Raw genomic sequence first — 15,223 nt, 5'->3', positions numbered from 1 at the left:
AGTTCTCCCTTCCATTTGTCTATCATTTAAGAATCCAGGGTGACCTCCACACCACACTGAGGCACTGTATAATTTATCTCTAATAAATCATTAAAAATATCCATGATTCTCCTCAAAGTATGCAAATAATCACTAGTATTAAGAAGAAACTTTCAAGGGAATTTAGAAAGAATCCTTTGGGTTTTTTCCTTATTAAGCAAAATTGTGTCCTAGAGACCTATCTATAGAAGGATAACCCGAGTAAGTTTAAAAAGTTTCTTTCTTAGTCTCCCATTTCCTCTTCTCTGCCCCTCTTTGGCCACAAAGCAGCTTTCCCCTCTACCTGCCCCACTCTCCTCCTGCTGCTCCATTCCCTGAAGTTCATGAGATCCCAGTATTCCCTCAGCTGGTCACTGGGATGGAAATCAATCTGACAAACACAATTTATCTGATGAACACCCTTAAACCTTTTCACAGACTTTTTTAGCCTGGATTCTTCTCTGATTGATAAAACGTTAGGGTGACTAAGTGAGGCATCTCAGGTGTTAGGAGCCCTGTGTATTATTGTGAGCATAAATGCATAATTTAAAGAGGGGAGAAAATCTCGACAGGGCTGGGAGACATAGTTTTCCTATTCCAATTCTAACGTGGAAGGCTCATTGGATCCCAGAATGAGAGAGAGAAGAGACCTCAGAGGTTTTCAGGGCCTTTTACAGGTTGAGCGACTTGTCCTGCGTCCCCAGATAATCATTATCCGAGGCAGAATTAGAACTCATCCCAGAGAGAAAGGAAATGGGAGATGTTAACATTAAAACGTGTTCTTCCACACTTGGGCAGCAGAGATTATAGTTACATCGCATTACTAAGGTTTGGTTTAAAAAAAATCTTTCATGTCTTGTTCAAATTAAGCATCTCACATTTCAGAATCAAGATTCATCAGAAAACAGAACTCGGAACTGAAAGGAGACTGAGGGTGCCATGGCTGAGACATATTCAAGACAAACATTGTTCTTTTTTCATATTGTGAGTCTCCTTCTCTTGCCTGATTTAACAAGTTATGGTATAAGCACCTAATACTCAGGCAAAACTTGAAAACTTGGTACTAAATATTTAGTAAAGAGCCTGAAAGCAAGGGAGAACTAAGAAATGAAGAAAACATCATTTCAGAGACTAAAATATCTGTGAAAAATTGATCCTCATGAGATCCTACTTTACTATATTTTAATGGTTCTGTGATTTCATCAATTTACTCCATCCATTGGTACAGATGGCAACCCATTCATGATTTTTATCCCCTGTTCTCATCTAGGCCATGATCTCCAACAAATCTTCCACAGAGGATTCTTCCAAGATGTGGCAGACCTTCGTCCATTTTGTTTTAATCTTAGTCTACCAATTTATTATCTTTTTTCACTCTTGTCTCATCAGTTCTCTATACTTTTCCCAAAGCCATGTTTCCCTTATGCCATTTCTTACACACACAAGAAATACTCTATAGAGTTAGCAGGCTTCTGTCCATTGCCTTTTGGAACCTAATGCAACCTTGATTCTTCAGAGGTAGCTGAGGATATGGAATCAAGAAGATCTAAATTCAAATATGGTCTCAGACACCCAGGAGCCATATGAACCAGGAAAAGTCATTTAATCTCTGGCAGTTCACTTTTTCTTTATCTGTTAAATGGGAATAGTGATAATAGCACCTACTTCCCGGGGTTGCTGTAAGAAATAGAACGACTTTATATTTTTAAAGCACTTTACAAAACTCAAAGAGTTATAGAAATATTAACTATTATTGTTATTATTTAATCACCAAAGCAATCCACGATCAAACATTTAACGTGAGAATGAGCAATTTAGTTCATTGAAAACAATGTATAATTTCCCAAATGTAATCCAGCATACTGTCTTGCTATTTTTCAATTCTGGGGACAATTGCTCTTTAGTAGTATTGATATATTCAATACTGAGTATATAGATTTGGATGGACACAACTCCTAGTCAAAGTCTGTATAACAAGTATATTTTGATCTCTCAACTATTCATTTAATCTCTCAAGTTACACACACACACACACACACGTGTATGGAGGCTCTAAAATGGTATTGTTAACCACACATTCATCATTGACCTTCCAGCACCATCCAACACTTCCGCCTAATGGAATTTTGGATCTCTTCTAGGAAATCTGCTTTGGAGTTTGAAGCAATAGGTACAATGTCATGGATGAAAAGGAGCATAAGATGGCTCTCCTTATCTATATGTATTCTCTCTGTCTTTTGGTTCTTGGGTCTTTGGGTCTTCACAAATTTCCTGTTTTCATCCTCACTTGATAATTGACAATCAAACACAATCATCTCTATATATTAAATATACACACAAATACACACGTGAGTGTGTATATATGTGTGTGTGTATATATATATATATATATATATGATATATATATGTAAAAAAACCCATTTTCATCTACGTCATTAAATCTTTTTAGGTGACTAATGAACACTGAAACGTAATGGCATTTGGTATTCTTGGCTACTTTTGGTCCATCATTTCTAAAGATGTGGACAGCGGTAGAGAATCCCTTGTGAAATCCCATATCCATCAAAGATATTCTGAACATGTACATAGAACATGCCCATAAAGATTAAAAAGCAGACTTGGGGGATCAATAACTTTGGATGTTCTCTTGATTGCCTGTAGTTTTCCCTTCCCTTTTGATATTTTCTATTCCCTGATGTTCATAAAAAAAAAATCCCCCCAGGTTTTCAAGATAGTGAATATTTTAGTAGCTAAGCCCTAGCCTGACAACAAAACTACATTATCTATAACAGTAAATACATCTCTGCTGAATCCCAGGCACGACTTGCCCAAAGAGCCCTGCACTCTAAATGAATCGATGAAGTTTTAAATGGCACTGACTGCCACAGAACAATGAACCGGCCCAGGATGAGCAGAGGGCACCAGTAAGGGGGTGTAGCTAACAAACAGAACCTACAGGAGCTCCATTTAATCAAACCAGGTGGGTCAATTATCCATTGTTCAGAGCACTCGCACTCGATTATGCAGGAGGCAGGATGGACAAAGATGGAGAATGACATCCTGACTTGGCCCTTCAGTAAATGGCCTGGAGTCACATCCCCATGCATGGCATTTCCCTCTCACTCCCTGAGCATCCTTTGCCATATCATGCACATGACTGAGCTCCTGGGTTATCCATAGTGTGTGTGCAATCTGTATTTTTTAGCTTGGGCTCCCTCATCAAGGAAGAAAGGAAGGAAGGAAACGCTCTGCCCTGGTCCAAAAGGAGAAATTAGGAAACCTTAATAATTTCTTGATCTTTACTGTGCCATCTCTGAGTGTTTCTCACAGGGAGAGACCTTCCTGGCCCGTCTCTGAGATGCTGACTCAGTCTTTTAACTGTCCCTTGCCAACTGCTCTTGCCACTTAGACATGCATATTCCAATGGCTTCTAATACTTATTTCCTTCCTGACCTCACCCTTGCTTAAAACGCACAATTAAAACAGTTATGACATTCCCACAATTCATATTTCTCACTTCCTCTTTAAGATAACTGATATGAAAAATCCACTTTCACTACTTTATTTTCTCTTGCAGTTTTAATAACTGCTTGATTATTATTAGGCATTTTTAAATCTAATGATGTTAAGAAATATCCATAAGCCTTTCTGAGCAAGTCAGACTTGGATAAAGTTTATCCCTTTAGCACTGGATGGAGAAGCAGGGTGGAGAAGCTTTTTTAAAAAACGTTTTATTTTATTTATTTTCTTTCTTGGTCCAGGCTTATGACTTCATTAGGGTGGGGAACTGCTGATACTGAAATTATTCCCACTGATGTAGGTCAGCAAGTGACATTTTTAAGTCTAAATGGGTATGAGTCCTAGAGAGATGTTCCAGACATTGAAATGTTAAATAACTTGTTCATAGGTGATAGTCAGCAGGTCTCAGGAAAAGGCTTGAGCTCAGACTTTCTGACTCCAAGGCTAACTGTACCTGCTATAGCTAGCTGTAGCACATCACTTATTTTCTTTCCTTCTCTAATATATATGGTCAATTTATTTGGGTTTTTGTTCTTCCTTCTTCCTTTGTCAAGAAAAGAAATGCGACCTTGAAAACTATTTTCATTTTCTAATGATCATATACTGCTTCAAAAGGAAAAAAAAAGAATAAAAATCTTGTGCATATATAACTATCTAAGGGTCAAATTTTACTTTTTTTATTAACTTAAATTACAGAAAATTCTGAATAACTTTTGAGAGCTACATTTCTTATGAAACAGCATGGGGAGATATTTGGTGAAATGCATATAATTTTAGATCATATTTCGCCCAACTAAGAAAGTTGATTTTTCCCCAGCCTGGAAGGTAATCTCATCGGCTCAGTGAAGTCTGACACCTAACTTTCTCTCTGAAGGTTGAAAATTTTTGCTTACCTAAAATCATCATCATCCTCATCATTGTGTGTGTGTATATGGGCACACGCCCTGCCTGCTGTGCCAGCACTGGCTAAATGTGCTACAAAGAGAAGACCTTTATTTCACTGCTCTCTGCTTAGCAGGTAGGTTTTTGAGTGAGCCTTATACATAGATTGCTCCATGTACACAGCTTTCTTCAACAAAGGCTACAGTTGTTTCACTTTAGGTTAGCAATAAAGAAAAAAGGAGGAGGAAATACTATATATAAAATATATAAAAACTAAAATAAAAGCAAGGAGAAAAGTTCCGCAATTTTTTTAATTGAGAAACTAAGTCAAGAAAGTAGAATTGAAACAACAGTATTTTTAATCTAAAACTACTCCCACTTAGTGAAACATACACTCAGACATATAACATTTAACAATCTCTGCCTCCCCACATATATTGTAACAGTGCAAACTCAAGTACTCATTTCAGAGTAAGTATAAAAGAGAGCATCCAGCAAACACTGGATCCTCACAAAGGATGAGCACAAAACAGATGTGGGAAAAATAAACAGCCTTGCTGCTTTAGAATTTATAAAAGGTCTGCAAAAAGCAAACAGGCCTTCTCACCACAATTTAACTTGTAGGCCCATAAAAGGGTCCCATGAGAAACTCTCATGGATGAATAAAATATACTACTTAAAGTAACATGGAGGACAGACGAGCTTTAGAGGCTCACAAGTCAGCCAGAAGAAAGGAGCTTTTTAGGCTACTGCAATATAGCTCAGACTTCCACAGTGAAAATTGTTCCCATATTCCATAAGTGTCAAAGCGGAGATGCACAGGTGATGAGCTCAAGGGCTTTCGCCTGCCATCTTTCACAGTTATTTGAGGGCTAACTAATTTGTTAAAGAAGCCCCTTTAAAAATGGCGAGTCATTTTAAGACCCAGGTGTGCAGGTGTCCAAGCACAGTTCTTTGTAGACAGAACTTTCACTGGGGTTTTTTGTTTGCAAGAAGATTAACATTCTGAGCTTTTGATTCTTGCTCCAAGAGCATGAATGTGTTCTGTGAGGTGATGGAAGATCAGCTCTGAGAAGAGGGATTCTCCACATCCTTGGTGAACAAGGAGGAACTGGCGTTCTCCCTCAGACCTGTTCCACAGCATACTCTTCCCCTGAGCTCACCAAATACCCCGAGTTACTTTCAAGAAAAAAATCAGGAAAGAAGTAGTTATTTATGTTCTGCACTTTGAGTCATCAAGCATGGGAGAGTGCATGTAGTAAGAATCTTTTTTTTTAAATGTCATTTTTCAAAAAATGGCATGTTTAATGCCTATTATCATGTACACTATGCTATGTATGTTTTAAGATTTTAAGGGAAAAATGAGTATATGTGTCATTTTAAGGAACACATTAAAATGCACCACCAAGTTCTTATATTACATAATTATTTCTAGTAGATACCTAAAAAAATTCTCAGGATTCTCTTTCTAAGCCAAAAAATCATTTAAAAGTCAAAAACTTGTAAATAGCAAAAATGAAGCTGCAAAATCTGGAGATTTTATAATAGGTATACTTATATCAACATCATGTATCAATAAGTTTTCTTTTACAAAATACAAGTATACCTAGAAAGATTTAGCCTTTATTGCTCCACATTTTAATTCTTTTTAAAGAGTATATACTGGTAGTAATTTCAGCCCATCAAAGTCTAGTATTCATGATTTTTCCAGTGTGATATCAGTTTTCACTCATGTGACTCAGTAATACACATTTCATATTTGTCACATGAATGAATGAAAAAAAAGTCATGGAGTAGTCAAAAAATAATGACAATTCTAAAAAACCTCAAAACTTTCCCATACTGTTTGCAGTTATTGGAGAATTTTCTATTCTACTCATTTGGAAACAGAAAGCCTAATTTTCAGTACTAAGAAACAAAAGGGGACAGAAACCCCTTAAAAGAATATGAAATATAACTCACTACATGGAGTCCTAGCCCATTAAGTCACAAATGTAAACACTGCATTTCTAGTGAAAGACAGTATGACTAGAATTTTTTTTTGATCAATAAAGAGCATAAGCTGTAAAAATAAAAAAAGGTCTCTTGATTTATATTTTTTCACTAAAAAATAATTCAGATTAAAAAGTCATTTTCAGTTCTTATGTGAGTTTTAAGACCCACAAATACACACTTACCCCCTGCCAAAAATATGTCCTTGTTTTTAATGTTTTAGGAAATTTCCCTCCCCAATTGAATCCTAAGTTAACAGTGTGAGCTATCATCTAATCACATAAATATATTTGATTGTTTTTAAACATTTTGTCTAAACAACATGAGATCTAATATAATCCACATGTGGCATCTATTTGTTCTAATGTCAAATAAGCAGGTTGTTATATTCATTGGTTACATTCCATTTCCTGAAAATTTTACTACAGCAATAGGTCTGTGAGTGTAAAAGGCTGTATTATAATCAGAAAGACCTGAATTCAAATCTAGTCTTGGGCCCTACTATCTATGTGACTCTGGACAAGTTAATGAACATCTGCCTGTCTCCCTTTCTTCATCTATAAATAGGGGTAATTATAACACCTCCCTTTCAGGCTTGTTATAAGGACAAAAACAGATAACATCAGTAAAACTCTTCATAAACTTTAAAGCACTGTATAAGTACTACTTGCTATTATTTTTCTTATAGACTATTAGAACACCCAGTAACATAGATTTATGATATGCAGGAAAATTACACCTTTTTCATAACTCCTTCTATTAATGGTGAACTTTTGCCACCTGATTCTGGATACTTAATTAAATACTAATAAAATATTAAACCTCATCCTGCTATTCACCCAAAATTTTACTGAAATTCTTCAATTTTTGTTGTCCCTTCTCAATGAGAAAACACACTGGAGATTAACATTGATACCTCATTTCAGCTGCAATGTCACTTCCAAAAATAGTGGGAAAGAAGTAGGCAAATACTAGGTAACATCCCCATCCCACAAAACCCCTTAAATCATGTGCTGCTTCTTTTCTGTTTTTCTATTTTTCTCCCTGGAAAAAGTTGTAACTAAGGCAACAAAAATTATGAGCAAAAATTAAAAAAAAACATTTTAAAATACATGTAAGAAGTATTCATTTATAGTTATTATTGTTTCCCATCTATTTGTAAAAATGAAGACAATCTGAGAGTGAATACTTTATACAAACACCTTTACTGTTTTTATTTAAATCTGTTCTTCAAACATTGACAATCAAACAAGTCACTGCACTATTTAAACATATGAATCATAATTACAATGTAAAATTAGTCATAATTATAGTAACCAAAGCTTAATCTGTGGAAAATGAATGTTACAAATTAGAAAATTCACCTTAAGATTTTTAGAAAGGATACAAGATCATGTAATAATTGCAATTAACTCATTGTACTATTTTTCAAGACTTCATTTAAATCTTTCAAGCTTGTCTCTAAAGAACAATTTTTAAAAGCTCTTGGCTCCAAATGAAACATAAAATTGAATAGGAAAGACTGTGCTCACAGGGCTGTTGCACTCTTTATTGAACATAGAAACTCCTGCATTAAATCCAAAATGGTTGGTTTCAAAGGAGCTTACATAGTTTGGAGAAATGTGTGCATTCACAAACTACTATTTCGCATACAAAAAGAGAAATATTTGAAAAGTGTATCCACAAGTTTCCTAAGAAATGGTTTTGAATTCCAGAGTCCCAAGGAGATGAATTGGCTGTCAGATAACAATGTGCCTCCATCAGATGGACTTGGCAGTTGTAAACAAAAGGAATTTTCTCAGCTTTTCCTCACAAATATGAAATATTTGCTCTTAGCCAACAGCTGGGGTGATTTAAAGAGGTCCTGCATATATATTAGTTTTCATTCAAAATTACAAATCCTCCTCCCACTCTGAAACATCTGACTGAGTCTTAGTATAATGGAAAATTGTTCTGGGATGAAGTGAAATTCCCAAGAGGAAAAAAAAAAGTTTAAAAAAATGGACCTACTTATAACCCTAATCAAATTTCAGGTCATAAGGAAATCAACTAATTATTATTATTATTATTTTTTTTTTAGAAAAAGGCAGTTAAAATTATTAAATCACACAACTTCTCCTTGTAAAAGAATGGGAAAAGGATTTAACTTATGCATGCTGTTGTATTGATTTGTCCTGATTTTAAAATGTAAAATAACAAAAATAAGGTGTGTCAAGTTAAGCCATGAAGATTTTACCAGCACTTTTAAATCTTTTCTAATCTGGAGTCTGAATTTAAATTAATTCAGCGTCACAAGCAACTATTAAGATGATTGACTCCAAAATACTACCTATTACAAAGGAAGATGATTACTTACTTTAAATAAATTCTTAAAGTTAAATAAGGATAGAAAATATTTTAAAAGAAGAGAATGGATTGAAAATGACTTTGGGTGACCAGTGATAATTGATCTAGAACCATATATTCTAGAAATCTTCCATCAGGGGCACAGGAACATTCTGAAGTCTTGTAAGTAATAACTAGAGTTATTTGTGATGTGAATTAACTATGATTTTTCTGAAAGTCAGCTTCAAGTAGTAATCATTAAATTAGTTTCAAACTATCCAAATATACTTCAAAATATATTTCATAAAACATTATGCATTTTTATATATAAAATGCATAATGTGCCAAAAGAGATATGTTTCTGTTTTACTAAATTCAAGAAAAAAATCTATTGCCAAAACTTTTTAAATGACAAAATTATTCATTTTCACTTTAGGGTAATAATGGGAATATAACTTTTGTCCTTGGGCCCCTCAGTGAACTTGAATGTGTACTAGTATCTTATGTAAATAACATGTCTTACTCCTCCCACACAGGAACTTTTTACATGAACCCATTCATGTTGATTCAGTAAGAAGTTTCTGTTCATGTTTCCAACTATTTGAAATTACTTTCCTGTTAAAGCATAAGTATTGAAATTGTATTTTTTTTAAAATCAAAACTCAAGTTCCCAATTTGGGAATTGATGACATCATTTCCAAATGGAAAAAGAATAAATATATCCTTTCATTCTAAAAAAGTAATGTATAGAATACTAAAGCTAAAGATCAAGTCAGTTAGGCAGGTACCAAGTATCCATAAATATTAAGAAGTGTTCTCTATATTATATTCAAAGTATATTTATCTAGATACTATTAATATATGAACGCCAGGAGGTGCTTTATCATATTAAAGCCTGAATTCTGTTTTTGGTCTACTTGTCATAAAATTACTTAAAATTTAGTACACAAGCACCAGAGACTTCATTTATATTTCTACTTAGGTAATTTTTTCCCCTTTCCCACCAACTAGGAATATCAAAAGCTGCAGTAAGAGTACAATAAAATTGTCAAGATGGACTCTCTGATATTTTATTTGAAGAGTTAATTTTCACAGGAAAAAAAACTTTAAGAGAAAGCAGGAATTTATAATCTATAATTCAATTAATAAGAATACAAAATGTATCAAGCTGACATAAGATAATGATGAAGGATTTTTTAAATTCCTGTACCATGTTTTAATCAATTATGATGAGAAGAAAAACGTAAACTTCCATCCTAGGGAAGACAAATAATATGAAATATTGTGGATAGTAACAGGAAAACATAAATACATCTGACTATTGAAAATAGGACTATGCAAGTCAATATCCTTTTTAAGAAAATTAGTCTCTATTTTGAATATTTCTGTTTATTAAATAATACTTATTCAAAATCTTCACCTATAGTCTAGTTATCTTGAAAATAGTATATTCTTCTCCCTTTAGCATGAACAGTCCAGAAGTCAGAGCCTGAAGTCTTTACAGAGTGCTTTGGATCCAAATCAAGTCAAAAAGAAAGAATATCAAGTTATAGTGTCATTAATGTAAAATTGAAAGTACTTACAGTCTCTCCAGTTCCTTAAGATCTTGAAATGCTCCTCTTTCAATAGTACTAATCCTGTTCTCCATAAGCTGACTGAAATATATAAAAAAATGTAAATTTTTATTTAAATTCTACTAGGAATTTTCAAATGCTCTATTTTAAGTAGCTAGTAGTTTACAGTCTTCTTACTTTTATTCACTTAGTTTTAAGACCTAGAGACTAGCTTAATAATGGCACTTTGGAGGGGGGCGCTAAAACAAGAGAAATTCCTACAAATTTCAGGGAAAATACTAATGACAGTTTCTGTTGCTCAAAAATCTCCTCAGTTCAAAAACTCACACTTCTTTAATGAATAATGTTTGCCCTAAAGAACAACAAATCAAAATACTGTTTTGTGATTGCTGGGTGGCAGACATATATACACATACAAGCAAAGATATGTTTGTATACATTTGTGTATAGATGAGTGTACATATGTGAATGTGTACACACATATAAATATGTATGTCTTCTGTTTCCTTAAGTTAAAAAAAATCAACATACAGATACCACAATTCTTAGTTCACAGGTTAACTTCAGCATATGAATAAAAATGGTACAAGTCTGTCTCTTAAAACATGAACACTGAAAATAGTTACCTATTTAAGAAAAGTATATAATCAAAATAATGTAAATAGCCATAATTCTTCTGTGGCTAAGAACAATCTTGTGCTTCATAAATCTGCAATTACTGTTCATTCATAACCAATAAGCCCAGTGGATAAGAGAAGTATTCACCGTTCTACATTTTGCCTTCAAAGTCATTTTTCACCAAGTTTCATAAACATCACTGCTGGAGCAGCTAAAAAGTAAGGAACTCTTAAGGATATTTCCTTAATACTGATAGAGAATTATGTTTTTATTGAAGAGTTAAAAAGCGACTGTTTTCAAGTTTAGAAACAAAGTACATACCAGCATTTCTTCTACTGCCAAAACCTATATACTTGAGGAGACTCCATATGGAATCATCAACTTCACAAACTGCAGTCACAAATTATTTTCTCTCTGGTTCATTAAGAACCCAAGATTTGTCTATGCTGGGTAACAATTCATAATGAGAAATTAAAACTCACTATTCCATCCATTTATAACGATATCTTGAAATTGTATTGTTTACATGATAGCAAAAAAGGGAACGACAGAAAAGCCACATAACTCTCTTGAAGTTTATGTTCGTGGCATCCAGAAGGCTTTTAAAGGCTGCCACAAAATATACAAGCCAAAAGCAAATCTTCACGAGTTATCAGACTCACACTTACAGGACTCTGAGGTGTCTAAGACCAGCAAAATCAGTCTTTGTGATCCTTGTGATGTTATTTCCATTCAAATCCCTAAGAGAAATAAGAGCAGTGAGATCAAAATGCAATTTTCTTTCCCTTCATTTTAGCTTTAAAAAATGTTAAAAAAAAAAAAAAAAAATCCAAGGATTTTCATGTTTACCAAAGTCAATTCTCATCGTGTTTATTTAAAAAACTAATTGGGGGGAGACGTAACCTGGAAAGAAGTTGGCAAGTATTTCCTAACTTTTTAAAGAGAAGAATTTATCAAGTTAATTCATTCTGACTTGAGTGTGACATGAAGTATAATTGATCTCTTTCTCCCAAAGTTCTTCTCATACTTTTAAAGATGTTTTTAGTCATTTTTGCCTTAAATCAAAAGCATAATCTTGGTTCACGTTAGCCATATCCTAAGAAAGTTTCTTCAAGAAGTCAAAACAGTAATGTGTTCTACCAGCCCTCGGAGAGCTTGAAAAATACAGTGAAAAAGCCCCAGCACCTGGTGGCAAAACTTCCCTGGGCAAGTCCGAGAAAGTGCCAGCAAAAGGAAGGAACTTCAAAGATCTGCATTTACAAGCATTTACCTTCCAACAATCCTATGTTTGTATGAAAACTAAACTCTTCACTTGCAGCCCCGGGAACCCCACTGCGACTGGAAAGTGAAAACTCCTTGCGGAGGCAATCATGGAAATAGGATTCGGGCCCTGCCATTTCTGTTCGGTTTCAGCACCATGTTTCCTCCTGCGTTCCTAGCTCCTTTGCGGGAATCTGGGGTCACAATCGAAACCTCCCCTGGTTCCAATCAGGCTTGGCCAGGCTCTGAATGTGCTCCTTGATGGAGGAAGGCCCCGTGGCCGCGACTCCTACCTTTGACTTGCTTCTACGTGCACCAAGCATAAGCCTTTTAAGAGCAGCCTTGAAAGTCTAGCTGGGCTCCACTTGGCCGTTTCCTTCCCTCTCCTCCCCCCAAGCAAAGCCCGGCGCCTCCTTGGGATTTGGCCTCCAAGCGCGGTCCCTTTTGGGGGAGTAAGGCGTGTTTGTCCCGAAATCTCGAAGCGGCTCTGAGCAGCATGAAATGGCAAGTGCTAAAGAAAGACTGAACGTGCCGCTTCCCTCCTCCTCCTCCTCCTCCTCGCTGCCCAGAAAGTTCCCCGGGGACGGCGCCCGACCCTGGGGCTCTGGGGGCTGCTCGGCGGGATGCACTTAGCCCCTAGCACAAAATTCACAGGGACAAACGGGGAGGACCGCACGGACCACAAGATCGTCATCAGGACCCGACTTGCCCAAGTGACTGAAGCCTGCGAACGTCCTGAGGAGGGGGAGACGGCCAGTCCCGGGGGAAGCCATTTCCAAAGGAGAAGGGGGAGGGGAGCCCCAAATGGGGCATCTCTGCTTGGGGAATGGGAGAGTAACGTGGGGTTGGTGAGAAAAATCGTTCCCAGGCAGGGGAAAAACGTGGTCCTGGGCACTGCGAGTGCTGGGAAGCGCTGCCCATTCCTGCATGTCACAAAAGCGATTTGGGGAAGAGATAAACAGTTGTAAATGCCAATTTCCCATCTGCTCCCTGACCCGGAGCACTGAGGCGAGCGCGGGGCAATTACGTGCAGAATTCAGGTAATTCTCGCCGCCGCCGCCATCCCCGAAGCCCAGAGTTTGGCCTGGAAAAAATAACGTGACAAAAAAGGGGATGGGGGGGGGGCGCCTGATTGCTTATTGCCGATAATGGCCTCGATTCTTCACTCGGCCGAAGCAGGGCCGCCCCAGACCCCCAGCTGGGGGCCCCTGAGAACGGCCGGATTTCTTTATTACGGACTGGAGGGTTCCGAAGGGGGGACGGCTGCCACTTGAAAGGGAGAGCGGGGCGGGGGAGGGGGCAGGTCGGGAAGAAGCGGGCGGCCTCGAGCGGGGGAGGCCGAGCCTCCAACTTCCAGTCCGCCTCGGGGTTCTCCGGGGCTCAAACTTCGGGGGCCACGAGGCGATGCCCCCCCAGCTGGCCGGCGACCTTCCTAGGCGGGCAGCACCTTCCTGCGGACCTAGGGGGGGGGGCGGCCGGGGGAATCACTTTCCCTGGAGACTCTCCCCGCTCGGGCTCCCCCTCCCTGTCCTTTGATACGCAGCAGAGACCCGCGGGCTCCCTCCTCCCTCAGGATCCCTCCTCCCTCCTCTTTCTAGTGGGAAACACAAAGCGGGGACTCCGGTTTTAACTTCTTTCTCCTCGCCTGACATTGCGCGGCGCAAGCCCGCCAGGAGGACGGCAGCGGGCGGACAGGAGCCAGCGGGTGTCGGCAACGACGCGGCCGCCGGAGTGGGGGGAAATGTCACGTCTCCCTCCCGGCCCCCTCCCCCCGCCCCCGCCCAGCCCGGGGGTGAAAGTGGGGGGAGAGGTAGAGGAGGGAGGGGAGGAAGGAGAGCCAGCCTATTCCTCATCCCACGGCCCTCGCGCCAGCTCCGGAGCACTTGGCCCTCATCCCTTCTCCAAGGCTATCCTCACGGCCCGCGCCCCCTTCCTCCCCCATCCTTGAGGAGGGCAGGAAGGGGCGATGCCAGTGAGCGGAGGGGCGCGTTTCCTCCTCTGCATCCTGCCCGAGAACTCGAAGAACTGACCTTGGACAAACCGAGTAACGCCCCGGGCCTCAGTTTCCTCATCTGTAAATAAAGGGGAGCCCCCCCTCCAGTTCTGCCCCTACTATGTGCTACGCTGGACCGGTCAGCCCCGGGGAGGGTGCGGGGGCCGGGGGAGCGGGAAGGGACGCGCTACTCACAGCCTCTCGGTGTTGCGAGGGATGTTCCTGGGCACGCTGCGCAGCGCCAGCCCGTGACAGTCCACGGTGCTCCCCGAGCAGGAGCACTGCGCCGGGCACGACTGCGGCGCCACCTTGCTCAGAGCCAGCAGCACCAATGCCAACGTCAGGGAGCCCAAGCCACACATCTTCGTCCTCCGCTGTCGCCTCGGGCCGAGGCCGCGCGGCTGCCCGGCACCAATCCCCCAAGCCCGAGCTGCAGGTCCCGAGCGCCGAGCCAGGCGACGGTATTCCCCAAAGGAAGAAAAAATGGGATAGCCACAGAAAGGAGGCAGCTCGCACGCGCGCCTCCCGCCCCCGGCTCTCTCCAGCCTCCCGCTGGCGGGCGCGACTTCGCGAAGTTTCGGGCTGCCGAGATCCCCACGCAGGACAGCGGCCGGCCGCGAGTCCGGAGGCTCCTCGAGGCCCCTCTGGCCGAGGCTCCACTTGGCGGTAAAAGCAGCCTCGCTTCCTCGTTGTCCTCCAGACGATGCCGGACGAGGCTGTGTGAGTGTGAGAGTGTGTGTGTGTGAGTGTGTGTGTGTGTGTGTGTGTGTGTCTTATCTGTGCACACCCGCTCACCTCCTCCAAATCAGAGGCTCCCTCCCGAACTCGCTTTCTGGCGGCGTGTTTTTGAAAGACAGGAAAGGGATGGAGCAGCGGGGAGGGGGAGAACAGGGACACGGACGGAGGTCAGCTCGGACGGGGGAGGAGAGCCAAAAACGCCCCCGCCCCGAGAGAAACTGGAGTCCCCCGAGCTAGCAGCCGCCCGCTCGGCGTTCGCCCACCACTGCACGCTTCCTGTGAAACTGCATTGCGCCCAGCGGCG

General features: G+C 39.9%; 1 protein-coding gene across 3 annotated transcripts in view; it reads right to left on the bottom strand.

Annotated features, from left to right (window-relative positions):
• The window catches only part of SLIT2 (slit guidance ligand 2), a 344,055-nt gene extending 329,108 nt beyond the window's left edge, over window positions 1–14,947 (bottom strand). The window contains exons 1-3 of one of the 3 annotated variants that reach the window (XM_074275110.1): window positions 14,377–14,947; window positions 11,597–11,668; window positions 10,320–10,391 (exon numbers count right to left, since the gene is read on the bottom strand). In XM_074275110.1, coding sequence (XP_074131211.1) covers window positions 10,320–10,391; window positions 11,597–11,668; window positions 14,377–14,543 — 311 coding nt within the window. In that variant the 5' untranslated portion in view covers window positions 14,544–14,947. The remainder of the gene's footprint in view (window positions 1–10,319; window positions 10,392–11,596; window positions 11,669–14,376) is intronic. The other 2 variants (XM_074275109.1, XM_074275107.1) reach the window with 2 other exon arrangements.
• Window positions 14,948–15,223: the final 276 nt, after the last annotated feature.

Source organism: Sminthopsis crassicaudata, chromosome 6 (genome assembly GCF_048593235.1).
Source record: "Sminthopsis crassicaudata isolate SCR6 chromosome 6, ASM4859323v1, whole genome shotgun sequence".
Taxonomy (NCBI): Eukaryota; Metazoa; Chordata; class Mammalia; order Dasyuromorphia; family Dasyuridae; genus Sminthopsis; species Sminthopsis crassicaudata.
This window is presented reverse-complemented; position numbering and strand designations above follow the sequence as displayed.